We start from the raw sequence: 24781 nt of genomic DNA, 5'->3' as shown, positions 1-24781 counted from the left end.
AAGGACAGATAAATGTTTGAACAGTTGATGACTAGTGAAGTGCCCCAGCGGTCGGTGCTGGGGCCTCAGCTATTTACCATTTATATAGATGATCTGGAGGAGGGAACCGAGTGTAGGGTGTCGAAATTTGCTGATGACACCAAGATTGGTGGAACGGCAAATTGTGCGGAGGGTGTGGAGAGTCTGCAGAAGGATCTAGATAGGCTGGGCGAATGGGCCAGGAACTGGCAAATGGAATTTAATGTTGGCAAATGTGAGGTGGTCCACTTTGGTAGGAAGAATGGTAGGAAGGACTATTACTTACACGGCGAAAAACTGCAGCAGGCGACGGTGCAGAGGGACCTCGGGGTCCTTGTGCATGAGTCGCAAAAACCCAGCCTGCAGGTGCAGCAGGTGGTCAGGAAGGCGAATGGGATGCTGGCCTTCATAGCGAGGGGGATTGAATATAAAAGTAGGGAGGTCTTGCTGTGGCTGTATAGGGTATTGGTGAGGCCGCAGCTGGAGTACTGTGTGCAGTTTTGGGCGCCGCACTTACGCAAGGATATTTTGGCCTTGGAGGGAGTGCAGAGGAGGTTTACTAGGCTGATACCGGAGTTGAGGGGGTTGAGCTATGAGGAGAGGCTGAATAAACTAGGCTTGTACTCGTTAGAGTTTAGAAGAATGAGGGGAGATCTCATTGAGACGTATAAGATGATGAATGGGATGGATAGGATAGAGGTGGAGAGGCTCTTCCCGCTCAGAAAGGACAGTAGGACTAGGGGGCACAGCCTCAAGATAAAAGGGGGGGCAGTTTAGAACGGAGTTGAGGAGGAACTTCTTCACTCAAAGGGTGGTGAATCTCTGGAATTCTCTGCCCGTTGAAGTGGTGGAGGCTGCCTCGCTAAATATTTTTAAGACGCGGGTTGATGGGTTTTTGATAAGAGAGGGGATTAAGGGTTATGGGGAGAGGGCCGGAAAGTGGAACTGAGCCACGACAGATCAGCCATGATCTTATTGAATGGCGGGGCAGGCTCGAAGGGCCAGATGGCCGACTCCTGCTCCTATTTCTTATGTTCTTAGCGCTGTGAGGGCCACTGTGCACGTGCCGATCTGTCAGAGCAGAGATCAGCACACGCGCGGTAGCTCCACGCTGCTGACCTCCCAATCGCTGGCCAGCCTCACAACCCCAGCTGGACTAATCGCGAACCGCACACCTAACGCCTGCACCCTCCCAGCCTGTACCGGCCGAACCGATCGCGAACCCCATTCCCATACCTACCCCCCACACCCACCCCCCCCCCCCTCCCCCGGCCCCGACCGGCTGGACCAATTGCAAACTCCACTCCAAACAGCGATTGCTGTTGCAGACAGCACAGTGATACCCCACCACACTGAACGGCATGCCCCTGCCTGATCCTGCCCTCCGCAATTGGCGCCACCCCTCAGGCAAAATCCATGAGATTTAATTTTGATTTGACTTATTTTTGTCATGTGTATTGAGATATAGTAAAAAGTATTGTTTCTTGCACGCTATACAGACAAAGCATACCGTTCATAGAGAAGGAAAGGACAGAGTGCAGAATGTAGTGTTACAGTCACAGCTAGGGTGTAGAGAAAGATCAACTTAATGCAAGAAAGGTCCATTCAAAAGTCTGGCAGCAGCAGGGAAGAAGCTGTTCTCGAGTCTGTTCTCGAGTCGGAGGTGTGGTAGATAGTGAGGAAGGGTGTCTTAGTGTACAGGGGGACTTGGACAAGTTGCAGAGCTGGGCCGAGAGGTGGCGGATGGAGTTTAATGCGGAAAAGTATGAGGTAATTCACTTTGGCAGGAATAACAGATGTGTAGAGTATAGGGCTAACGGTAGGACTCTGAATAGTGTGGATGAACAGAGGGATCTAGGTGTATGTGTACATAGAACATAGAACACTACAGCGCAGAACAGGCCCGTCGGCCCACGATGTTGCGCCAACCAGTTCAAAAACAATGACCCACTAACCTAAACCAATCCCTTTTCGTCCATAAACCTATCCACGGATCTCGTAAACCCCCCCAAACTAGGCGCATTTACAACTGCAGCAGGCAGGGCATTCCAATCCCTCACCACCCTCTGGGTAAAGAACCTACCCCTGACATCCATCCTATAACTACCCCCCCTTAATTTAAAGCCATGCCCCCTCGTGCTAGCTTTCTCCATCCGAGGAAAAAGGCTATCACTGTCCACCCTATCTAAACCTCTAATCATCTTATATGTTTCAATAAGATCCCCTCTTAGCCGCCTTCTTTCTAGCAAAAACAACCCCAAATCCCTCAGTCTCTCCTCATAGGACCTCCCCTCCATACCAGGCAACATCCTGGTAAACCTCCTCTGCACCCTCTCCAAAGCATCCACATCCTTCCTGTAATATGGGGACCAGAACTGCACACAGTACTCCAAGTGCGGCCGCACCAGAGTTGTGTACAGTTGCAACATGACACTGCGACTCCTAAATTCAATCCCCCTGCCAGTAAACGCCAAGGCACCGAATGCCTTCTTAACAACCTTATCTACTTGATTCCCAACTTTCAGGGATCTATGTACACATACACCTAGATCCCTCTGTTCATCCACACTATTCAAAGTCCTCCCGTTAGCCCTATACTCTACACATGTTATTCCTACCAAAGTGAATTACCTCACACTTCTCCACATTAAACTCCATCCGCCACCTCTCGGCCCAGCTCTGCAACCTGTCTAAGTCTCCCTGCAAACTATGACACCCTTCCTCACCATCTACCACACCTCCGACTTTGGTGTCATCAGCAAATTTACTAATCCACCCAACTATACCCTCATCCAGATCATTAATAAAAATTACAAACAGCAGTGGCCCCAAAACAGATCCCTGAGGCACACCACTCGTAACCGAACTCCATGACGAATATTTACCATCAGCCACCACCCTCTGTCTCCTATCCGCTAGCCAATTCCTGATCCAATTTCCTAGATTACCCTCAATCCCATACATCTGCATTTTCTGCAGAAGCCTTCCATGGTGAACCTTATCAAACGCCTTACTAAAATCCATATATACCATGTCTACTGCCTTAACCCCATCCACCTCTTTGGTTACTTTCACAAAAAACTCAATAAGGTTAGTAAGGCATGACCTACCCGCTACAAAACCATGCTGACTATCTCCAATCAATTCTTTACTCTCCAAATAACTATAAATCCTATCCCTAATAATTTTTTCTAAAACCTTGCCCACAACAGAAGTAAGACTCACCGGTCTATAATTCCCGGGAAAGTCTCTGTTCCCCTTCTTAAACAATGGGACAACATTCGCTATCCTCCAATCATAGATCCCTGAAAGTTGGGAATCAAGTAGATAGGGTTGTTAGGAAGGCATACGGTGTCTTGGCGTTTATTGGTAGGGGGATTGAATTTAGGAGTCGCAGCGTCATGTTGCAACTGTACACAACTCTGGTGCGGCCGCACTTGGAGTATTGTGTGCAGTTCTGGTCCCCACATTACAGGAAGGATGTGGAGGCTTTGGAGAGGGTGCAGAGGAGGTTTACCAGGATGTTGCCTGGTATGGAGGGGAGGTCCTATGAGGAGAGACTGAGGGATTTGGGGTTGTTTTCGTTAGAAAGAAGGCGGCTAAGAGGGGATCTTATTGAAACATATAAGATGATTAGAGGTTTAGATAGGGTGGATAGTGATAGCCTTTTTCCTCGGATGGAAAAAGCTAGCACGAGGGGGCATGGCTTTAAATTAAGGGGTGGTAGTTATAGGACGGATGTCAGGGGTAGGTTCTTTACCCAGAGGGTGGAGAGGGATTGGAATGCCCTGCCTGCTGCAGTTGTAAATGCGCCTAGTTTGGGGGCGTTTAAGAGATCCGTGGATAGGTTTATGGATGGAAAGCGTTTGGTTTAGGTTAGAGGGTCATTGCTTTTTAATTGGTCGGCGCAACATCGTGGGCCGAAGGGCCTGTTCTACGCTGTAATGTTCTATGTTCTATGTTAGTACGTGACCTCCTGATGGAAAAGGGTGGAAGGGAGAATGTCCAGGGTGCGTGGAGTCCTTAATTATGCTGGCACTACTAGCGCCCTTTCAGTACTGACCCTCTGACAGTGCGGCACTCCCTCAGCACTGACCCTCTGACAGTGCGGCACTCCCTCAGCACTGACCCTCTGACAGTGCGGCACTCCCTCAGCACTGACCCTCTGACAGTGCGGCACTCCCTCAGTACTGACCCTCTGACAGTGCGGCACTCCCACAGTACTGACCCTCTGACAGTGCAGCACTCCCTCAGTACTGACCCTCTGACAGTGCGGCACTCCCTCAGTACTGACCCTCTGACAGTGCGGCACTCCCACAGTACTGACCCTCTGACAGTGCGGCAGTCCCTCAGTACTGACCCTCTGACAGTGCGGCACTCCCTCAGTACTGACCCTCTGACAGTGCGGCACTCCCTCAGTACTGACCCTCTGACAGTGCGGCACTCCCTCAGTACTGACCCTCTGACAGTGCGGCACTCCCTCAGTACTGACCCTCTGACAGTGCGGCACTCCCACAGCACCGCACAGAAAGTGTCAGGCTGGATTTTTTGCTCCAGTCTTTGGATCAGGACTTGAATCCACAACTTTCAGACTCAGAGTTGAGATTGTTTCCCCGCTGAGTTCTCACTGACTCTGTGTTAAATCCAAAAACAATGAGTCTGTGCAGTCCAAATGTGAAGGATACGGTGAGAAAAGCAGCTTCAAGGCTGGTGTTTAGAAGTTCTGCGAAGTTTCAAACCCAGAATGTTTTCTGGGTCAAAAAAAAACATGAAATGTGGTTTAGTGAGGTGCAAAGTGTTGCAATGTGAGTGTGGTGCTCTGTGTCTGCGCTGACAGTGTCGAGTTTGTCTTTAACTCACTCTAAAGGTGGAGATTCCTCATCTGCAGATTTTACCGTGTACATTTTGCAAATTGGCAGTTCTGGGCACATTTTAGTAAAGTAAGCAAAACGCAGAGAGTTCCTTAGAGACAATTGAAAGGCAGCATAAACATTTTGCTGCTCCTGTTCTCCAATTAGTGTTTGAAGATTCTCCTGTACTTTAAAGCTCGAGTGAGTTTCCCAGAAGCTGAGTCCAGAATAATGAGGTAATAGTTACCAACCCTAGAGATTGTGTGATGGGAAAAATGGAACTTGCTTTTCCAGACTGAATATATATTGAACAAGAAGGAAGCAATCAGTCAGAATAATTCATAAAATCATGTGTGGCTTTGATAGATTAAATAGAAACAAAGTATTTGCAGTGACAGGAGGGTGGGTAACCAGAGGGACACAGGTTGAAGAGAGTCGGGAAAAGAACCAGAGGGGGAGATGAGGGGAATTTATTTGGCACAGTGAGTTGTTGTGATCTGGAATGTGCTGCCTGAAAGGCCGGTGGAAGCAGATTCAATAATAACTTTCAAAAGGAAATTGGGGAGAGAGTTAAAGGGGAAAGATCTGAGATACTGAGAAAGAGCCATGGAGTGGGACTAATTGGATAGTTCATTCACAGAGCCAGCACGGACACAGTGGGCTGAATGGCCTCATCCTGGGTTATAAAATTCTTTGACTCTGTGAATCCTGATGAGATTGAAAATTGACAGAAATGCCAGAGATCCCTCTGTGAGTAGATCCTGAACTTCCTAACTCACAGACCACAATCAGTAAGGATCGGCAACAACACCTCCTCACCATCATCCTCAACACCGGTGTCCCACAAGGCTGTGTTCTCAGCCCCCGACTATACTCCTTATACACCTGTGACTGTGTGGCCAAATTCCCCTCCAATTCGATTTTCAAGTTTGCTGATGACACCACCGTAGTGGGTCGGATCTCAAACAATGATGAGACAGAGTACAGGAATGAGATAGAGAATCAGGTGAACTGGTGCAGCAACAATAATCTCTCCCTCAATGTCAACAAAACAAAGGAGATTGTCATTGACACCAGGAAGTGGAAAGGAGAACATGCCCCTGTCTACATCAATGGGGACAAAGTAGAAAGGGTCGAGAGCTTCAAGTTTTTAGTGTCCAGATCACCAACAACCTGTCCTGGTCGCCCCAATGCCAACAGTATAGTTAAAAAAGCCCCACCAACGCCTCTACTTTCTCAGACTTAGGAAATTTGGCAGGTCAGCTACGACTCTCACCAACTTTTACAGATGCACCATAGAAAGCATTCTTTCTGGTTGTATCACAGCTTGGTATGGGCTCCTGCTCTGCCCAATAATTCAAGAAACTACAAAAGGTCATGAATGTAGCCCAATCCTTCACACAAACCAGCCTCCCATCCATTGACTCTGTCTATACTTCCCTCTGCCTCGTCAAAGCAACCAGCATTATTAAGGACTCCAAGCACTCCGGACATTAGATACAAAAGTCTGAGGTCACATACCGACCGACTCAAGAACAGCTTCTTCCCTGCTACTGTCAGGCTTTTTAATGGACTTACCTTGTATTAAGTTGCTCTTTCTCTGAACATAAGAACATAAGAAATAGGAGCAGGAGTAGGCCATCTAGCCCCTCGAGCCTGCCCCGCCATTCAATAAGATCATGGCTGATCTGTCGTGTCTCAGTTCCACATTCCCGCCCTCTCCCCATAACCCTTAATCCCCTCGCTTTTCAAAAACCTATCAACCCGCGTCTTAAAAATATTTAGCGAGGCAGCCTCCACCACTTCAACGGGCAGAGAATTCCAGAGATTCACCACCCTTTGAGTGAAGAAGTTCCTCCTCAACTCCGTTCTAAACTGCCCCCCCTTTATCTTGAGGCTGTGCCCCCTAGTCCTACTGTCCTTTCTGTGTGGGAAGAGTCTCTCCACCTCTATCCTATCCATCCCATTCATCATCTTATATGTCTCAATGAGATCTCCCCTCATTCTTCTAAACTCTAACGAGTACAAGCCTAGATTATTCAGCCTCTCCTCATAGCTCAACCCCCTCTGCACCCTAGCTATGACTGTAACACTATTAGAACCATGAAATACCACAGCACAGAAACAGGCCTTTTGGCCCTTCTTGTCTGTGCTGAACCATTTTCTGCCTAGTCCCACTGACCTGCACTTGGACCATATCCCTCCACACCCCTCTCATCCATGAACCCGTCCAAGTTTTTCTTAAATGTTAAAAGTGACCCCGCATTTACCACTTTATCCGGCAGCTCATTCCACACTCCCACCACTCTCTGCGTGAAGAATCCCCCCTAATATTCCCTTTAAACTTTTCTCCTTTCACCCTTAACCTCTGTACTCTCATTTTTATTCTCCACCCTTTCCTTCTCTTCTCTATGAACGGTATGCGTTGTCTGTATCGTGCGCAAGAAACAATACTTTTCACTATAAGTTAATACATGACAATAATAAATCAAATGTAATGAGGGTAAAGGGCCAGATTGTGCTCATTCTGCTCAAGTGGTTAAACACTGATCAGGAAAACACTCTCTCATGGTGAGCAGAACTCAAAATCTCATTAACAGTCCATGAGCAGGGCCAGGGGAGCTGTCACATTGCACACACTCTCTGCACACAGTCATTCAGTCATTAATATAAGTGTTACTTGTGACGAATAAATAAACTTTTCAGACAATGTATTGTAATGACACTGCACAGCCGACTGAGCTGAGTGACTGGGGGAGGCATCACAATCCATTGCTGATAAAGCTCACCAGTTACTGAGTATACACATCATCTTCTCTAAACAGAAGCAGTGAGGACTTCTCACCCTCCAGGAATGTCCCACAGAGAGAGAGAGTCATTCCAGATGTTCGCCCTGAGAGCACGATTCTAGATGTTCAATGATTGAGTAGCTTCCAGATGCTGACCCTCAGAAAGAGCTGTTAACTTGGATAGTTTCCTTGGTCAGAAGGGTTTAAACTGACTTGTTAGCGGGCTGGGAAACAGCAGGTAACATTAGAGAGGGAAAGGAAGGGGCAGAGTCAATCAGAAAAACCTGCATTAGAATAAAAATGGTGAGATATTGGGTGGAGTCAGAGTTAGAGGAATGTGAGAAAGTTCCAACTGAGTTTAAGGTGTATCCACAGGAACCTTGAGTGAAGAATGTTAGTGAGCTGCAGGTACAGATCACCACCGGAATATGATGTTGTGACAATGGAGACTGAGCTCAAAGAAGATCAGGACCGAGTACTGAATATTCCTGGACCAGGGAGTTCAGGGAAGATAGAGTAGGGAAAATAAGAAGAGAGGTTGAGATATTGACTAAGTAAAATGTTACAATGATGGGGAGGACATCTCAAGGGGCCAAGGACAGAATCTATTTAGTTTGAATGAAGAAACAATCGAGGTGACGTTATACGACTGGCTGTATTCTATTCACCAATGAATGGGAAGGAAAAAGAGAAACTGATTTGCAGGACCCTGCTCTGCCAGGTACATGTTAACGAGCTGGAGTTTTGTACAGGGAACAAGTTCATCATTTGGAGCTTGAAAGGGAAATTAGGAGAGCCAGAAGGGGTCATGAGAAGACCTTGGCGGGTAAGATTAAGGAGAATCCCAAGGCCTTCTATAAATATGTGAAAAGTAAAAGGATGAGAAGAGAAGGGATCGGACCTATAAAAGGTGAAGGGGGAAAGGTCTGTGTGGAACCAGAAGAAATGGCAGAGGTGCTTAATGACTACTTTGCCTCAGTATTCACGGTGGAAACTGATCTGGGAGATTTTGCTACGATTTGCAGCAGATGGAAAAGATTGAGTGTGTGGATATTAAGGAAGAGGACGTGTTAGAACTTTTGAATTCTATCGGTTTGACCCCGGAAGTAGTTGCGAGGGCACTCGGGTCGCGTTTTTTTTTTCACCTTTAAAAGTTTACTCACCTCGGGGGTCCAGCCTCATTGTTCCGTGGGAGCATTGAAGAGAGGCTGCGATTTGAGAGTGGAGAGCTGTGGGTGAGTAAAAGCGACTTTTTCTTTTAGAAACTAACTTTATTTTTTAGTGGGTTTTTTTTTTGATTGTTTTTTTTTAAGTTTGACCCCGGTTTGACCCCGGAAGTAGTTGTGAGGGCACTCGGGTCGCGTTTTTTTTTTACCCGACTATAAATTAGACCGGAGGGGTTTCCCGATACTCTACACGGGTAGAGTATCCCAGCCCTCCCCCCTCCCCTAACCTAAAAAAAAAGAGAGAGAGAGAGGGGCTCTGTCTGAGAGCTGGTAAGACTGCTTTTGTATTTGTGTGTGCTGTAAGTGCTTTGGCTCACAGGGCCAAAGAGATAAGGTAAGTTGTAAGTTTTTTTTTCCTTTTTTCCTTTGGGTTGCTATAAGGAGTAAATATGAGTGTGAGACCTGTATGTTGTTGCCAATGCAACATGTGGGAGGTCTTGGAGGCTCCTGGCCTGCCAGACATCCACACCTGTGCTCGGTGTGTGGAGTTGCAGGCCCTGCGAAACCAGGTTAAGGAGCTGCAAATGCAGCTCGAGGACCTTCGGCTAGTTAGGGAGAGTGAGGACGTTATAGAAAGGAGCTACCAGCAGGTAGTCACACCAGGGCAACGGGATGAGGGCACTTGGGTTACCATTAGGAAGGGGAAAACACGGGTGATGGGGAGCACTCCGGTGGATGTCCCCCTTCAAAATAAGTACTCCGGCCTGAGTACTACTGGGGGGGACAGCTCATCTGAGGGAGGAAGCGATGGCCAGCTCTCTGGAGCTGAGCCAGTGAGCCAAAAAATCAAAAAGGGAAGCAGAAAGGTAGTATTAATAGGGGACTCCACAGTGAGGGGCGCAGACAGGCGTTTTTGTGGACGTAGAAGGGAGTCGCGGATGGTGGTTTGTCTCCCTGGGGCTGGGATCCAGGATGTCTCTGGGCGGGTCCCAGACATCCTGAAAGGGGAGGGTGAGGAACCGGAGGTAGTAGTACATATAGGTACTACTGATGTAGGTAAGAAGAGGGAGGCACTTGTGAAAAAGGACTATAGGGAACTGGGTAGGCAGCTGAGGAAGAGAAAAGCGAAGGTAGTAATCTCAGGATTGCTGCCTGTGCCAAGGGAGAATGAGGGAAGAAATGAAATGAGGTGGAGGGTGAATGCGTGGCTGAGGGACTGGTGTAGAGGGCAGGGATTTCGGTTCCTAGATCACTGGGACCTCTTTAGGGGTAGGTGGGACCTCTATAGTAGGGATGGGTGGCACTTAAATACCAGGGGGACTAGTATCTTGGCGGGAAGACTGGCTAAGGCTACCGGGGGGACTTTAAACTAGAAAGGATGGGGGGAGGGAACTGTGTTGGGGAAACTGGGACGGAGGAGGTTCGCTCCCAGGTAGGGGAGGACCGCAGGCAGTATGCGAGGGAGGTTAGACAGGTGGTGGAGATGGGAAATGCCCAGACTGAGGGGCTGAAGTGTATATATTTTAATGCAAGGAGTATAGTGAATAAGGTAGATGAGCTTAGGGCGTGGATAGCTGTTTGGGATTGTGATGTGGTGGCCATTACGGAGACTTGGATGTCTCAGGGACAGGACTGGGTACTTCAGGTGCCAGGCTTCAGGTGCTTCAGGAAGGACAGGGAGGGTGGCAGAAGGGGTGGTGGCGTGGCACTGTTGATCAGGGATAGTGTCATGGCTACAGAGAAAGAGGATGTCGTGGAGGGATTGTCTACAGAATCTCTGTGGGTGGAAGTTAGGAACAGCAAAGGGTCAAAAACTTTGCTGGGTGTAATCTATAGGCCGCCCAATAGTGACAGGGAAGTTGAAGTGCAAATAGGGAAACAGATTCTGGAGAGATGTTTTAATAACAGAGTTGTCGTGATGGGAGACTTCAATTTCCCAAACATCGACTGGAATATCCCTAGGGTAAGGGGTATAGATGGGGAGGAGTTTGTTAGGTGTGTTCAGGAGGGTTTCCTGACGCAGTATGTGGACAAGCCTACGAGGGGAGAGGCTGTACTTGACCTGGTACTGGCGAATGAACCAGGGCAGGTGATGGATCTTTCGGTAGGAGAGCATCTTGGATATGGTGACCATAATTCTATCTCCTTCACAATTGCGTTGGAACGAGATAGGATCAGGCAGGCTAGGAAGGTGTTTGTCTGGGGTAAGGGGAGATACGAAGAAGTCAGGAAGTTACTTGGACAAATAAACTGGAAGGAGGCGTTCTTAGGGAAAAGTACCAAAGGAAGGTGGCAGATATTCAAGGAATGTGTGTCTGGAGCTCTGAATGACAACGTTCCGATGAGACGAGGGGGGTTTGGTGGGTCGAGGGAACCGTGGTGCACAAAGGATGTGTTGAACCTAGTCAGGAAGAAAAGGAAGGTGTACAAGAGGTTCAGGGAATTAGGAGATGTTAAAGATCTTGAGGAGTATAAGGACTGTAGGAGGGAACTTAAAAGGGAAATTAGGAGAGCCAGAAGGGGTCATGAGAAGACCTTGGCGAGTAAGATTAAGGAGAATCCCAAGGCCTTCTATAAATATGTGAAAGGTAAAAGGATAAGAAGAGAAGGGATAGGACCGATAAAAGGTGAGGGGGGGAAAGGTTTGTGTGGAACCAGAAGAAATGGCGGAGGTGCTTAATGAGTACTTCGCCTCAGTATTCACGGTGGAAGCCGATCTGGGAGATTTTGTTATGGATTTGCAGCAGATGGAAAGGATTAAGTACGTGAATATTAAGGAGGAGGATGTGTTGGAACTTTTGAATTCTATCAAGGTAGATAAGTCGCCGGGACCAGATGGGATGTACCCCAGGATACTGTGGGAGGCGAGGGAAGAGATTGCAGAGCCCCTGGCGATGATCTTTGCGTCGTCAATGGAGACGGGAGAGGTTCCAGAGGATTGGAGGATTGCGGATGTAGTTCCTATTTTTAAGAAAGGGAACAGAGATAGCCCGGGAAATTACCGACCTGTGAGTCTGACCTCAGTGGTTGGTAAGCTGATGGAGAGGCTTCTGAGGGACAAGATTTACGAACATTTGGAGAGGTTTGACATGATCAGGAATAGTCAGCATGGATTTGTCAAGGGCAGGTCGTGCCTTACAAGCCTAGTTGAGTTCTTCGATAATGTGACTGAACACATTGACGAAGGAAGTGCCGTGGACGTAGTGTACATGGACTTCAGCAAGGCGTTTGATAAGGTCCCCCATGCAAGACTTCTTGAGAAGGTGAGAGGGCATGGGATCCAAGGGCCTTTGGCCTTGTGGATCCAGAACTGGCTTGCCTGCAGAAGGCAGAGAGTGGTTGTGGATGGGGCTTTTTCTGAATGGAGGTCAGTCACCAGCGGAGTGCCTCAAGGATCTGTTCTGGGACCCTTGTTGTTTGTCATTTTCATAAACGACCTGGATGAGGAAGTGGAGGGATGGGTAAGTAAGTTCGCTGATGACACGAAGGTCGGTGGTGTTGTGGATGATCTGGAAGGATGGCAAAAGTTGCAGCAGGACATAGATAGGATGCAGGACTGGGCGGAGAAGTGGCAGATGGACTTCAACGCGGATAAATGTGTTGTCGTCCATTTTGGCAGAACCAACGGGATGAACGAGTACACTATTAAGGGCAGAAGTCTGAGTAGTGTTGAGGAGCAGAAGGATCTTGGGGTCCGGGTCCACAGGACTCTTAAATCGGCCTCGCAGGTGGAGGAGGTGGTCAAGAAGGCGTATGGTGTACTGGCCTTCATTAATCGAGGGATTGAGTTTAGGAGTCGGGAGGTAATGCTGGAACTTTATAAGACCCTTGTCAGGCCTCATTTGGAGTATTGTGCGCAGTTCTGGTCGCCTCACTATAGGAAAGATGTAGAAGCTATTGAAAGGGTGCAGAGGAGATTTACAAGGATGTTGCCTGGACTGGGAGGCATGCCTTATGAAGTTAGGTTGAGGGAGCTGGGACTCTTTTCCCTGGAGAGACGAAGGTTGAGAGGCGACCTGATAGAAGTTTACAAAATGTTGAGAGGAATAGATAGGGTGGACTCTCAGAGGCTATTTCCCCGGTTTGAAATGGTCGCTACGAGAGGACACAGATTTAAGGTGCGGGGAGGGAGGTTCAGAAGTGATGTTAGGGGTAAGTTTTTCACTCAGAGGGTGGTGAGTGAATGGAATCGGCTGCCGTCAGTGGTGGTGGAGGCGAACTCGCTGGGGTCTTTTAAAAGACTTCTGGATGAGTATATGGGGTTTAATGAGATTGAGGGTTATAGATAGGTCTGTAGGTTGGTAGGTGATGTGGTCGGCGCAACTTGTGGGCCGAAGGGCCTGTTTGTGCTGTAGTGTTCTATGTTCTATGTTCTATGTTCTAAGATAGATAAGTCGCTGGGACCAGATGGGATGTACCCCAGGACACTGTGGGAGGTGATTGCAGAGCCCCTGGTGATGATCTTTGCGCCGTCAATGGAGATGAGAGAGGTTCCCGAAGATTGGAGGATTGCGGATGTGGTTCCTATTTTCAAGAAAGGGAACAGAGATAGCCCGGGAAATTACCGACCGGTGAGTCTGACCTCAGTGGTTGGTAAGCTGATGGAGAGGCTTCTGAGGGACAAGATTTACGAGCATTTGGAGAGGTTTGACATGATCAGAAATAGTCAGCATGGATTTGTCAAGGGCAGGTCGTGCCTTACGAGCCTAGTTGAGTTCTTCAAAAATGTGACTGAACACATTGACGAAGGAAGTGCAGTGGACGTGGTGTACATGGACTTCAGCAAGGCGTTTGATAAGGTCCCCCATGCAAGACTTCTTGAGAAGGTGAGAGGGCATGGGATCCAAGGGGCTTTGGCCTTGTGGATCCAGAACTGGCTTGCCTGCAGAAGGCAGAGAGTGGTTGTGGATGGGTCATTTTCTGCATGGAGGTCGGTCACCAGTGGAGTGCCCCAGGGATCTGTTCTAGGACCCTTGCTGTTTGTCATTTTCATAAATGACCTGGATGAGGAAGTGGAGGGATGGGTTAGTAAGTTCGCTGATGACACGAAGGTCGGTGGTGTTGTGGCTGGTCTGGAAGGATGTCAGAAGTTGCAGCAGGACATAAATAGGATGCAGGACTGGGCGGAGAAGTGGCAGATGGACTTCAACGCGGATAAATGTGTAGTCGTCCATTTTGGCAGGACCAACGGGATGAACGAGTACACTATCAAGGGCAGGAGTCTTAGTAGTGTTGAAGAGCAGAAGGATCTTGGTGTCCGGGTCCACAGGACTCTTAAATCGGCCTCGCAGGTGGAGGATGTGGTCAAGAAGGCGTATGGTGTACTGGCCTTCATTAATTGAGGGATTGAGTTTTGGAATTGGGAGGTAATGCTGCAACTTTATAAGACCCTTGTCAGGCCTCACTTGGAGTACTGTGCGCAGTTCTGGTCGCCTCACTATAGGAAGGACGTAGAAGCTATTGAAAGGGTACAGAGGAGATTTACAAGGATGTTGCCTGGACTGGGAGGCATGCCTTATGAAGTTAGGTTGAGGGAGCTGGGACTCTTCTCCCTGGAGAGACGAAGGTTGAGAGGCGACCTGATAGAAGTTTATAAAATGTTGAGAGGAATGGATAGGGTGGATTCTCAGAGGCTATTTCCCCGGGTTGAAATGGTCACTACGACAGGACACAGATTGAAGGTGCGGGGAGGAAAGTACAGAAGTGATGTTAGGGGTAAGTTTTTCACTCAGAGGGTGGTGAGTGAATGGAATCGGCTGCCGTCAGTGGTGGTGGAGGCGAACTCGCTGGGGTCTTTTAAAAGACTTCTGGATGAGTATATGGGGTTTTATGGGATTGGGGGTTATAGATAGGTCTATAGATTGGTAGGTGTTGATGTGATCGGCGCAACTCGTGGGCCGAAGGGCCTGTTTGTGCTGTAGTGTTCTATGTTCTAAAACTTTAAATGACTGTGAATGGTGTGGAGAAAAGTGCAGTCAGAGCCAAGCTTCTGAAACCAAAGCAGCCTGACTGTACTGGGGGGTGGGGCGAGGGGGGGTTGGAATGAGGGGGAAGGGAGGGGAAAGGGGAAGGGAAGGGGGAAGGGGAGGAAGGGGGAAGGGGAGGAAGGGGGGGGAGGGGAGAAGGGGGAAGGGGAAGGGGGGAAGGGAGAAGGGGAGGGAAGGGGGGGAAGGGGGGAGGGAGAGGGGGAGAGTGATAACAATCAGGGATTCATTAATTTGGAGATGTGATGACTTCAGTCAGGTGAATGAGGCTAGAATATGAACTCCCTGATGAGACAGAGGGAGTTTGGCCATATTGAGATCCTGAAGAGTAAGGTGTGGTTGGATGGCCTCTGATGCTGGGAGTATTACAGGTAACACTGAAGAGTTAAGGATAAGGATTGAAATGTGGGATTGTGATATGAACGATGGGAATCTCTCACCGCCCCCTGATGTCCAGGTTGGAGATGGCGTAGAAATATTTCGACAGGTTGAGTGGGTCAACTCTGGTGGGTCCAGTGGCTGGACGGAGCAGTCTGAGCCGCAGGTCAGTCAGGGTGAAGAAGTCCCTCAGGTCCTTTGTGGTGTCCAGTCGGCCGTACAGTGAGGCCATGTCACGGAGAAGGGGTCCCCCGAACAAGGCAAAACGTTCCTGGATCTCAAATCGGACCGTGTTCTCCTGCTTCCATACGTAACCCCTGGAATATTCCTCAGTGCAGATAATGTCCAAAACAGAGGCAGGCCTCAGATCGCTGGCACTTCTGGGTTCCATCCCAAAGGAGTTGAGGCAGTCTGCTGCGTAGAACTGATAGGGCTGCCAAGTCTGCCCATTGTCCAGAGATTTTTCCAGAATCATCTGCTCAGGACGGCCTGACTCGAAGGTGATGACAATGTCCTCAGTCAGCTCGATGCTCTTACCCCAGGACAGAGTGATGTTGACCAGGAGAGGATCTGGGAAACGTCTCCAGGACACACTTTGCCAAAAGGTGTTGGGAACCCGTCCCTCATCGTCCAGCATCAGCTCAGGTGGGTGAGCGAGCTCCGGTGTGCGAGCGTCACACTCATTGTTGCACATGTACGGGTTCTCCTTCAAACAGAAAACAGAACAACACAGGGTTAGATAGACAGTAAACTCCCTTCACACATCCTCATCAAACACTCCCAGGACAGATAGAGCACAGGGTTAGATACACAGTAACGTCCCTCTACACTGTCCCCCATTAATCACTCCCAGGACAGGGACAGCACGGGGTTAGATACAGAGTAAATCTCCCTCTACACTGTCCCCCCATCAAACACTCCCAGGACAGGTACAGCACGGGGTTAGATACAGAGTAAAGCTCCCTCTACACTGTCCCCCCCATCAAACATTCCCAGGACAGGTACAGCACGGGGTTAGATACAGAGTAAAGCTCCCTCTACACTGTCCCCCCATCAAACACTCCCAGGACAGGTACAGCATGGGGTTAGATACAGAGTAAATCTCCCTCTACACTGTCCCCCCATCAAACACTCCCAGGACAGGTACAGCACGGGGTTAGATACAGAGTAAAGCTCCCTCTACACTGTCCCCCCCATCAAACATTCCCAGGACAGGTACAGCATGGGGTTAGATACAGAGTTAATCTCTCTCCGGTATTCCAGGAATATTCATGCTCTGTAATGATCTCTGGGATAATTCTGAATCAGTCTGTGTGTGCTCTGTACTGGACAGAGAAGAATGAGGGGAGATCTCATTGAGACGTATAAGATGATGAATGGGATGGATAGGATAGAGGTGGAGAGACTCTTCCCACTCAGAAAGGACAGTAGGACTAGGGGGCACAGCCTCAAGATAAAGGGGGGGCGGTTTAGAACGGAGTTGAGGAGGAACTTCTTCACTCAAAGGGTGGTGAATCTCTGGAATTCTCTGCCCGTTGAAGTGGTGGAGGCTGCCTCGCTAAATATATTTAAGACGCGGGTTGATGGGTTTTTGATAAGCGAGGGGATTAAGGGTTATGGGGAGAGGGCGGGAAAGTGGAACTGAGCCACGACAGATCAGCCATGATCTTATTGAATGGCGGGGCAGGCTCGAAGGGCTAGATGGCCTACTCCTGCTCCTATTTCTTATGTTCTTATGTTCTTATGTTCTTATGACAAATAGGCAGCTGAAACATTATGTTGCTGGAGAGTTGCAGAATGATGTTATGCGGCAAACTAAAAATAGCCTCAAACCATCAAGTATTTACAGACAGGATTCATAAATCAGCTCAACATTCAGGAACAACTGGGAAATCTCATGTCATTCTCACTGGGAGTGATTCCCTGTCACTGGGAGTGATTCCCTGTCACTGGGAGTGATTCCCATCACTGGGAGTGATTCCCATCACTGGGAGTGATTCCCCATCACTGGGAGTGATTCCCCATCACTGGGATTGATTCCCTGTCACTCTGGGGGTGATTCCAGTCACTTGGAATGACATAGCGGGATGGAGCGTGTTTAGTGGGAAGTCACAGGTTGCAGTTTTCCCAGGTATCTGCTGCCGTTGTTCAGGGTGGTGGGGGTGACAGGTTTGGTTGGAGATGTCGGTGTATCCTTGGCGAATTGCTACGCTGCGATGATAGACTGAATGTTGCTCAGACACAGGAAGAAGCTTCTTCAGGAATGGACACATCACTGCTCGACCTGAGATCAGTAAGACTGAATCGGCTGAAACCCCTTTTGTAAATGATCAGAGCCTTTCAGGCTGGATCTCAGTGGGAAGGGATTGTTGCCGTGATCAATAAAACTAACACTGGTGATAAAGGTGGAGATTGTGGCAATATACAGAGATAATGGAGATTAATGAATCTACAATTGTCACAGCATCGACTAAAGGCATTAACTAAAGCTGCATATTGCAATAGATTATTTTTAATTCTGTGTAAATCGAATGGAGTGAACATTAGTAACAGAATCTGTAAACTGAGTAAAGTATGAATGAATAATCAAACAGTACAGATGTTAAGTGCTCCTGAATTACCTGTGCCCTCTGTGAATAATGAACAGCTCTGAGTCCCAGAGCTGGAATCAGTGGTTGAATGAAATGATGTTGTGTAAACGGTGTGAGTTCCCCGGGGAACGGCTGGCTGGTGTTCAATGTGAAAGCTCATCGAGGGAGTGGTGAGAGACAGAGACACTATCTCACTGTCTCACTCCACCATTCCCTCAAACTCTGTCTTATTCTCAATCGTTAACACTGACACATTTCTCCACCTGCTTTCTTGTTCATTGTCCCAGTGGAACAATCTGTGTCTGTGTCGCCCCCAGTCCCGATTATTCCAATATTCTCCTAACTGAGCCTCCAATCTCCAACCTACAAAAACTTCAGCTCCTCCAAAACTCTCCTGTGTGTATCCCACATCCCGAACCCCCCACCCCCTGTACTCACTGACCCACACTGTCCCCCACCCCCTGTACTCACTGACCCACACTGTCCCCCACCCCCTGTACTCACTGACCCACACTGCCCCCCACCCCCTGTACTCACTGACCCACACTGTCCCCCACCCCCTGTACTCACTGACCCACACTGCCCCCCACCCCCTGTGCTCACTGACCCACACTGTCCCCCACCCCCTGTACTCACTGACCCACACTGTCCCCCACCCCCTGTACTCACTGACCCACACTGCCCCCCACCCCCTGTGCTCACTGACCCACACTGCCCCCAATTCCCCCCACCCCCTGCACTCACTGACCCACACTGCCCCCCTGTTACCCCCCCCGCCCCCTGTGCTTTCACTGCCATCTTGAATTTACAATGTGTCACGTGATAAATAATCTGATATTATCTTAAACTCAGCCAATCACAGTTAACCGTTTTAGCAAAGAGGGTCTGGTGGAGTGAAGTGCATTTGTTTCAATGTGAGAAGTGTAACGGGTAAAGCAGATAAACTTAGAGCTTGGATTAGTATTTGGAACTATGATGTTGTTGCCATTACAGAGACTTGGTTAAGGGAAGGACAGGATTGGCAGCTTAACATTCCAGGATGCAGATGTTTCAGGTGAGATAGAGGGGGATGTAAAAGGGGTGGGGGAGTTACACTACTGGTTAAGGAGAATATCACAGCTGTACTGCGGGAGGACACCTCGGAGGGTTCACACAGTGAGGCAACATGGGTGAAGCTCAGGAATAGGAAGGGTGTAGTCACAATGTTGGGGGTTTACTATAGACCACCCGATTGCCAGTGGGAGATAGAGCAACAGATTTTACCAAAGTGTAAAAGTAACAGGGTTGTTGTGATGAGAGATTTTAACTTCCCCGATATTGACTGGGACTCAGTGCTCGGGGTGTGGATGGGGCAGAGTTTGTAAGGAGCATCCAGGAGGGCTTCCTGAAACAGTACGTAGATAGTCCAACTAGGGAAGGGCCATACTGGACCTGGTATTGGGGAATGAGCCCGGCCAGGTGGTCGATGTTTCAGGAGGGGAGCAATTTGGGAACAGTGACCACAATTCAGTAAGCTTTAAGGTACTGATGGATAAAGACAAGTGTAGTCCTCAAGTTAAGGTGCTAAACTGGAGGAAGGTTAATTACAACAATATTAGACAGGAACTGAAGAATGTAGATTGGGGGCAGATGTTTGAGGACAAATCAACATCTGGCATGTGGGAGCCTTTCAAGTGTAACACTGAACATAGAACATAGAAAAACTACAGCACAAACAGGCCCTTCGGCCCACAAGCTGCGCCGATCATATCCCTACCTACTAGGCTTATCTATAACCCTCAATCCTATTAAGTCCCATGTACTCATCCAGAAGTCTTTTAAAAGACCCCAGCGAGTTTGCCTCCACCACCACCGATGGCAGCCGATTCCACTCACTCACCACCCTCTGAGTGAAAAACTTACCCCTAACATCTCCTCTGTACCTGCTCCCCAGCACCTTAAACCTGTGACCTCTTGTGGCAGCCATTTCAGCCCTGGGAAAAAGCCTCTGAGAATCCATTCGATCAATACCTCTCAACATCTTATACACCTCTATCAGGTCACCTCTCACCCGTCATCTCTCCAAGGAGAAAAGGCCGAGCTCCCTCAACCTATCCTCATAAGACACACTCCCCAATCCAGGCAACATCCTTGTCAATCTCCTCTGCACCCTTTCAATGGCTTCCACATCCTTCCTGTAATGAGGCAACCAGAACTGACAGGGATTCAGGATGGGCACATTCCTGTGAGGATGAAGGATAAGGATGGCAAGTTTTGGGAACCTTGGATAACGAGATATATTATGAGCCTAATCAAAGAGAAAAAGGAAGCATTTGTCAAAGCTAGGAGGCTGGGAACACACAAAGCAAGTGTGGAATACAAGGAAAGTAGAAAGAAACTTAAGCAAGGAGTAAGAAAGGCTAAAAGGGGCTCACAAAAAGCAGTGGCCAGCAGGATTAAGGAAAATCCCAAGGCTTTTTATACATACATAAAGAGCAAGAGGGTAGCCAGGGAGAGGATTGGCCCACTCAAGGACAAGGAGGAAATCTTTGCATGGAGTCAGAGGAAATGGGCGAGGTATTAAATGAGTATTTTGCGTCAGTATTCACCAAAGAGAAGGATTGGGTGAATGATGAGTCTGGGAAAGGATGTGTCGATCGTTTGAGTCATGTTGATATCAAAAAGGAGGAGGTGTTGGAGCTCTTGAGAAACATTAAGGTAGACAAATCCCCAGGGCCTGATGGGATAAACCCCAGAATACTGAGAGAGGCAAGGGAGGAAATTTCTGGGGCCTTGAGAGAAATCTTTGTATCCTCACTGGCTACAGGGGAGATCCCAGAGGACTGGAGAATAGCCAATGTTGTTCCTTTGGTTAAGATGGGTAGCAAGAATAATCCAGGTAATTACAGGCCAGTGAGCCTTACATCAGTAATAGGGAAATTATTGGAGAGGATTCTTCGAGACAGGATTTATTCCCACTTGGAAATAAGTGGAAGTATTAGTGAGAGGCAACATGGTTTTGTGAAGGGGGAGGTCATGTCTGATGAACTTGATTGAGTTTTTTGAGGTAGTGATGAAGATTGTTGATGAGGGTAGGATAGTGGGTGTTGTCTACATGGGCTTCAGTAAGGCCTTTGACAAGATCCCTCATGGCAGACTGGTGCAGAAGGTGAAGTCGCATGGGATCAGAGGTGAGCTGGCAAGGTGGATACAAAACTGGCTCAGTTAAAGAAGACAGAGGGTAGCAGTGGAAGGCTGTGTTTCTGAATGGAGGGCTGTGACAAGTGGCATTCCTCAGGGATCAGTGCTGGGACCTTTGCTGTTTGTAATATATATAAATGATTTGGAGGGAAATGTAACTGGTTTGATTAGTAAGTTTGTGGACAACACAAAAGTCGGTGGGTTTGTGGATAGCGACGAGGACAGGATATACATCAGTGAGACTTGGGCAGAGACATGGCAGATGGGAGTTTAATCCGGACAAATGTGAGGTAATGCATTTTGGAAGGTCTAATACAGATAGGAAATATACAGTAAATGGCAGAACCCCTTAACCAGTATTGATAGGCAGAGGGATCTGGGTGTACAGGTACACAGGGCACTGAGAGTGGCAATGCAGGTGGAAAAGATAGTCAAGAAGGTATACAGCATGCTTGCCTTCATCGGCCGGGGTATTGACTTTAAAAATTGGCAAGTCATATTGCAGCTTTATAGAACCTTAGTTAGGCTGCACTTGGAATATAGTGTTCAATTCTGGTCGCCACACTACCAGAAGGATGTGGAGGCTTTGGAGAGGGTACAGAAAAGATTTACCAGGATGTTGCCTGGTATGGAGGGCATTAGCTATGAGGAGAGGTTGGAGAAACTTGGTTTGTTCTCACTGGAGCGACGGAGGTTGAGGGGAAACCTGATAAAGTCTACAAGATTATGAGAGGCACGGACAGAGTGGATAGTCAGAAGCTTTTTCCCAGGGTGGAAGAGTCAATTACTCGGGGGCACAGGTTTAAGGTGCGAGGGTCAAGGTTTAAAGGAGATGTACGAGGCAGATTTTTTACACAGAGGGTGGGGGGTGGGGGGGGGGGGGGGGGTGCCTGGAACTCACTGCCAGGGGAGGCAGTGGAAGCGGATACGGTCGTGACTTTTAAGGGCATCTTGACAAATACATGAATAGGTTGGGAATAGAGGGATATGGTTCCCGGAAGGGTAAGGGGTTTTAGTTCAGTCAGGCAGCATGGTCAGTGCAGGATTGGAGGGCCGAAGGGCCTGTGAAGGTTCCTGTGCTGGAATTTTCTTTGTTCAAACAGACGCTGCCACCACACTGTAGTGGAATTTGGCAGTTTCCCATCAGGGAATTGAACCCCAGTCTCCCGTGGGACAGGCGAGGATAATAACCACTCCCATAATGAGGGGATGTGTTAAGAGCATAAGAACATAAGAAATAGGAGCAGGAGTAGGCCATCTAGCCCTTCGAGCCTGCCCCGCCATTCAATAAGATCATGGCTGATCTGTCGTGGCTCAGTTCCACTTTCCCGCCCTCTCCCCATAACCCTTAATCCCCTCTCTTATCAAAAACCCATCAACCCGCATCTTAAAAATATTTAGCGAGGCAGCCTCCACCACTTCAACGGGCAGAGAATTCCAGAGATTCACCACCCTTTGAGTGAAGAAGTTCCTCCTCAACTCCGTTCTGAACCGCCCCCCCTTTATCTTGAGGCTGTGCCCCCTAGTCCTACTGTCCTTTCTGAGCGGGAAGAGTCTCTCCACCTCTATCCTATCCATCCCATTCATCATCTTATACGTCTCAATGAGATCTCCCCTCATTCTTCTAAACTCTAACGAGTACAAGCCTAGTTTATTCAGCCTCTCCTCATAGCTCAACCCCCTCAACTCCGGCATCAGCCTAGTAAACCTCCTCTGCACTCCCTCCAAGGCCAAGGTAAGGTTCAACTTTGAATTACAGATTTACTTTCTTGAATTCAAAATTCAACACCTGCCCTGGTGGGATTTGAACCTGGGTCCTCCAGTGCATTACTCTGGATCTCTGGGTTACTAGTCCAGTGACAATACCATTATACCACCACCTCCTCGGGTACAATCAGCATGGTTCACTGCCCTGTTGAATGGTGTTAATTCCTACAGCAGTCAGCAGAGATGTTCATGGCTTCGGAAAACCCAATCCTGCAAATTCCTGTCACTTCCCATCAATAAGAAATCAGCCCTTTGGTGAGAATAAATTGTAAATCATTGCTGCTCAGTTAGAACGCTAATGACTTAAACAAGATTAAAATTAGAAGCAGTTAGTGGGTCACTGCTGAGCTGGAGGAATTACCAACATTCTCCTGGCACCTGGCAGATGGATATCGGTGCAGGAAAATGTGAGGGAACGGATTTGAGTCAAAGTGGATAAATCTCTGAAGGGGGGCAAGAAATTTCTAACAGTTGTTAATAAAGGCGATAGGATCCCTAGGTTTACAAATCGTTGGTCAGGACACATCTGAAATGTTGTGTTCAATTCTGGGCACCTTATTTCAGGAAGGATATGAAAGCTCAAGAGAGAAAGAGAGTGCAAAGGAGATTTATGAGAACGATATCAAGAACGAAGAATTTTAGATGCAAGGAAAGGTAAGAGAAATCCTTCTGTAGCAACCTTTTGTGAGGCACCTTATTGAACGCCTTCTGGAAATCTAAAAACACCACATCCACCGGTTCCCCTCTGTCTACCGCACTAGTCACATCCTCATAGAAATCCAATAAATTCGTCAAACACGACTTGCCTTTCATGAATCCAGAAGGCATAAGGCATGCTTGCCTTCATCAGCTGGGGCATTGAGTTTAAAAATTGGCAAGTCTTGTTGCAGCTTTATAGAACCTTAGTTAGGCCATATTTGGAATATTGTGTTCAATTCTGTTTGCCACGCTACCAATGGCAGGTGCAGTATAATTTGGATAAGTGTGAGGTTATTCACTTTGGAAACAAAAACAAGAAGGCAGATTACTTCCTAAATGGCTGTAAATTGGGAGAGGGGGGTGTGCAGAGGGACCTGGGTGTCCTTGTGCACCAGTCACTGAAGGTAAGCATGCAGGGGCAGCAGGCGGTAAAGAAGGCAAATGGTCTGTTGGCCTTCATTGTGAGAGGTTTGGAGTACAGGAGCAGGGATGTGTTGTTGTGATTATACAGGAGCCTTGGTGAGGCCACACCTAGAGTATTGTGTGCAGTTTTGGTCTCCTTTTCTGAGGAAGGATGTTCTTGCTCTCGAGGGAGTGCAGTGAAGGTTTACCAGGCTGATTCCGGGGATGGAGAGACTGATGTATGAGGAGAGATTGACCAGGTTAGGATTGTTTTTGCTGGAGTTCAGACAAATGAGGGGGGGGATCTGATAGAGATTTATAAAATTCTAACAGGACTAGACAGGGTAGATGCAGGGAGGATGTTCCCGATGGTGGGGGAGTCCGGAACCAGGGGTCACAGTCTGAGGATTCGGGGTAGGCCATTTAGGATGGAGGTGAGGAGACATTTCTTCACCCGGTGAGCCTGTGGGATTCATTCTCGCAGGAAGTAATTGATCCAAAACATTGAATATATTCAAGGGGCAGCTGGATAGAGCACTGGGGGTGAATGGGATCAAAGGTTATGGGGAGAAAGCAGGATTAGGCTATTGGATTGGACAATCAGCCATGATTGTAATGAATGATGGAGCAGGCCCAAAGGGCTAGATGTGATGAATTATTTAGTTGGGGAATGGGGCGGAGGAGGTGGAGCAGAATGGAAGGTCAGGGAAAGGTCAGAGCTAAGGCGAGATTGACAAGGATGTCATTGACACAAGATAAAGGGAGGGTTAATGGTGACATTAAGGACCAAAGGGAGGATGATAGAGGCATAAGTACAAGATTGCAGAATGTGTTCATAGGAGACCAAAGGTCAGTGCTGAGCAAAACTGAAAAACAAGTGACCGATGGCCTTGTGGGGGGAGGGGGGGAGGGGGGGGAGGGGGGGAGGGGGGGTGTTTAAATTGGGCAAACAGAAAA

At 48.3% G+C, this 24781-nt stretch overlaps 1 protein-coding gene across 1 annotated transcript in view; it reads right to left on the bottom strand.

The window, feature by feature from the left end:
• The window catches only part of LOC145348243 (netrin-G1-like), a 56645-nt gene that overhangs the window by 17952 nt on the left and 13912 nt on the right, over positions 1–24781 (bottom strand). Inside the window, 1 exon segment of the mRNA XM_080196444.1 lies at positions 15248–15891. Within this exon segment, the coding sequence (XP_080052570.1) occupies positions 15248–15891 (644 nt within the window).

This window comes from Carcharhinus amblyrhynchos, chromosome 9, assembly GCF_965287045.1.
Source record: "Carcharhinus amblyrhynchos chromosome 9, sCarAmb.v2.hapA, whole genome shotgun sequence".
Lineage (NCBI taxonomy): Eukaryota > Metazoa > Chordata > Chondrichthyes > Carcharhiniformes > Carcharhinidae > Carcharhinus > Carcharhinus amblyrhynchos.
This window is presented reverse-complemented; position numbering and strand designations above follow the sequence as displayed.